The sequence below is a fragment of the Tupaia chinensis genome, unplaced genomic scaffold (genome assembly GCF_000334495.1).
Source record: "Tupaia chinensis unplaced genomic scaffold, TupChi_1.0 Scaffold000430_1, whole genome shotgun sequence".
NCBI classification, from domain to species: Eukaryota; Metazoa; Chordata; class Mammalia; order Scandentia; family Tupaiidae; genus Tupaia; species Tupaia belangeri.
This window is the reverse complement of record NW_006159935.1, coordinates 3505785-3508717: the sequence shown is the minus strand read 5'-3', so window position 1 is coordinate 3508717 and position 2933 is coordinate 3505785. Positions and strand designations below refer to the sequence as shown.

Below are 2933 nucleotides of genomic sequence, written 5' to 3'. Positions count from 1 at the left end.
TGGGGTGGGGAGGCGGCCAGGCTGCGCTGGGATTCCTGGTAATTCTGATCTCAAAACAACAGCAAAATGGATTCTAGCTCAGTGATGTCTTAGTCAACGCAAGGAAACGGCGACGGAGGTAATTCAGGGAAGGTAAATGCAAAGCACTGGGGCCGGCCAGGAGGAAGGTGCTCCACAAAGGCCTGGCCACAGACACCGGGAAAACACACACACACACACACACGCACACACACACACACACGCACACACACTCCGGGGAGTTCCGGTCTAATGTGGGGAAAGCAGAGAACACATCCCTTTCACCTGCTTAAGTTCAGCCATAAACCTGGAACGTTACAGCCACAAAGTCAGAAGGCACAGGCAGGGCTGAGTGAAACCATAAATAAAGCTGAGTGGCAGACTGGCATTTAGGGAGCCGGGGCTGAGAGGGGCCTGGCGCGGGAGGCAGCGAGGGGGGAGGGGAGGCGGTTGCCATCGACCAGACCCGCACGGCAGTAACTGCCCCCGGAGCGGCAGGTTCGGCGTGGCGGGGACAGCCAGGCTCACAATGGCATCTTGCAGGTGGCTGGGAAGACGTGAGGCGCCAGTGCCTTTATGCACGCGATTCTTTTTGCAGAAAGGGACAGTCGGGTCTATCGCCATCGCAGGGGACCATGCAATTATGGAGGATGAGTAGTATCACAGTCTACTGTGTTTAAATTACGGATTGAGGAAAGCTGGCGGTATGCACACACACGAGCCTTTCATTTTAACGCTCTTACTGTCAGATGAAACTGGTCTACGCTCCAGAGCTCTCGGGGGAGCCTCGGCCACAAACCGCACAGCCCCAGCCGGAGGGGCTCAGCCCAAACGCCGAGCCCATCAGCACCCCCCCGAGCCAAAACCGAAATCCTGGTTCCCTCCGGTCGCATCCTCTCCCTGCTGCCCACTAGCCTCAGCCCATTCACCCCGACCCACACCACTAGGAAGGAATCCGAAAACGCGTTCTGCTCACCCTCAGAGCCGAGAGGTCGATCTCATCCAGACTGCGCGCCGGGGAATCGCTCGCCATGTCTCTTTCTTCGCCGGAGAAATGGACCAAAACCACCCCGAAGCTGCTCCCTTGGCAATTCCACCTTGGTCTACTTCACTCGCGTCCTCATGCGGGTGTCGCGCCAGAGGCCCGGGGCCAGCCTCCCCCGCCCACCCGGGCCCCACAGCGCGGATCCCGGTCCTCCTCGCGTCGGTCCGCCGGGTCCGGGAGCCCAACCTGCGCGGATCTCCAAGCCCGGAGCCGCGGTGCGTGTGGGCTGAGCGCCCTGATCGGCTAGGGGCGCTGGAGCTGCGTGGGTGTATTTAAATGGGACATGCTCCTTGGCTTGTGCGTGGATGGCGGCTGCATTGGCTGTTATAATGAGACACATCAACTCCTCCACTCAGCTGGGGGGCGGGGGTGGAGAACCACACAGATCTGTCTATCACCGCTTCCTGGGAGGAGGAAAGGGGGCGGGGGAGGTGGAAGAGGCGTGGTCTCTGGCCGGGGAGAGGCCCCGCTTCCTGACCCGGTCCCTCTGCACCAGTGCGGGTGGAGGAGGGGCGCGCACCCTTTCCGCCCCGGCGTTTCGGCGTTTCGGCGTTTCGGGCTGAGCCGGCTGGCGGCTGGGTCTGAAGGGCTATTCGTGAACCTTGACTCGCTTATCGTAGGGACCCAAGCTCTATTTTTGTGTGTCCAATTCGTGCACTGCAGCAAAATGGCTCTTCAATCGCATCGTGGGATTTCTCGGCGTAATTCAAATGCTCTAGCGCTGAAAAATAAAGCCCGAAGGAAAAAACGAGCGACGCCCTCCCACCCCCATTAATTATTTGTGGGGCTGGAGTAACGCGGGCTGGTACAACCGGTGCATATAAGGACTTGTGTGCGCGGACGGGGCCCGCCTCCAGCGCGGAACGAGGGAGGGAGACGCGCACACGCGCGGCGCGCCCAGCCCGGCGCCTCGGCGATGTGCAGCGGCCTGGGCCGGGGTCCCGCGGCCCCCAGGGTGGGTGTCCCGCATCCTGGTCACTCGCAGTTCCAGGGATGGAAAGGTTTCCCGAGAGCGGGAACACGGGGAGACCGAGCTCGCTGTTGGCACCGCCACACCCAGGACCTGCTCGTGCCGCAATTCCCCACGGAAACGACCGAATTGAAACGGAAAACCGGTTCTCCGGATGCGGTAGCTAGAACGCTCCAGGTTCCTCCCGAGCCTCCACCGGGGAGGCAGCCCAGCCGCAGCGCCCAGCGTGTCTTCCAGGCAGCGTTTCCACACCTGACCTACACAGGTGGATGGCGAAAGTTGAGCTGGCGGATGGGAGGTCACACGCAAGATGCAGGACTGAAAGCGATTTCACTCCCCGCCTTGTGTTGAAAGGCTGGGTATTTACAGTAGAAAGCGCTACATTCCCTACCCCAGAGCGTGAGGTCACTCCCCAAGCGCCAGGGCAGCCCTTCCTCTCCGGCCTTGGCCGCACTTATACATCAGAGAAAACGTTAAAACGGAACTTTTCCCCCAATACAGCCGAGTCTCTGAAAGTAGTCTTTGCACTTTTGTTGGGGCGAACATGTACCTCTGTCCAAGTGCACTGGGGCTGCTGGTCTTGAAGTGAGACCGTCTCAGAATAAAGCTTTCGGATGAATGAATGGACCAGTGTGCTTAGTGCTTGACAACCGCAAGCTTTGGAGCACTTGTAGACAACGTTCTGTGTACACGGTACTGTTTCTGTTAAAAATACTGTATTTACTCGGAAGCATTGTGGTTCATGCAAAAAGCTTGGAAATTGTGACATTTCAGTGGTCATAGCAACTTGGGACCCTTCACCTTTAAACATCATACGTCAATATTTTAAATTCTTATTTTAAAAGTATTGCTGACTTCTCCTTTGTAATGTAATCATCCAGCCCGAGGTGCAGTAAGTAA

The 2933-nt window shown here is 58.1% G+C and overlaps 1 protein-coding gene across 4 annotated transcripts in view; it reads right to left on the bottom strand.

Moving 5' to 3' along the window:
* The window catches only part of TNIK (TRAF2 and NCK interacting kinase), a 417539-nt gene extending 416114 nt beyond the window's left edge, over positions 1-1425 (bottom strand). For all 4 annotated transcript variants that reach the window (XM_006155057.3, XM_027774424.1, XM_027774425.1 and 1 more), the window contains exon 1: positions 995-1425. In XM_006155057.3, the coding sequence (XP_006155119.1) occupies positions 995-1051 (57 nt within the window). In that variant the 5' untranslated portion in view covers positions 1052-1425. The remainder of the gene's footprint in view (positions 1-994) is intronic.
* Positions 1426-2933: the final 1508 nt, after the last annotated feature.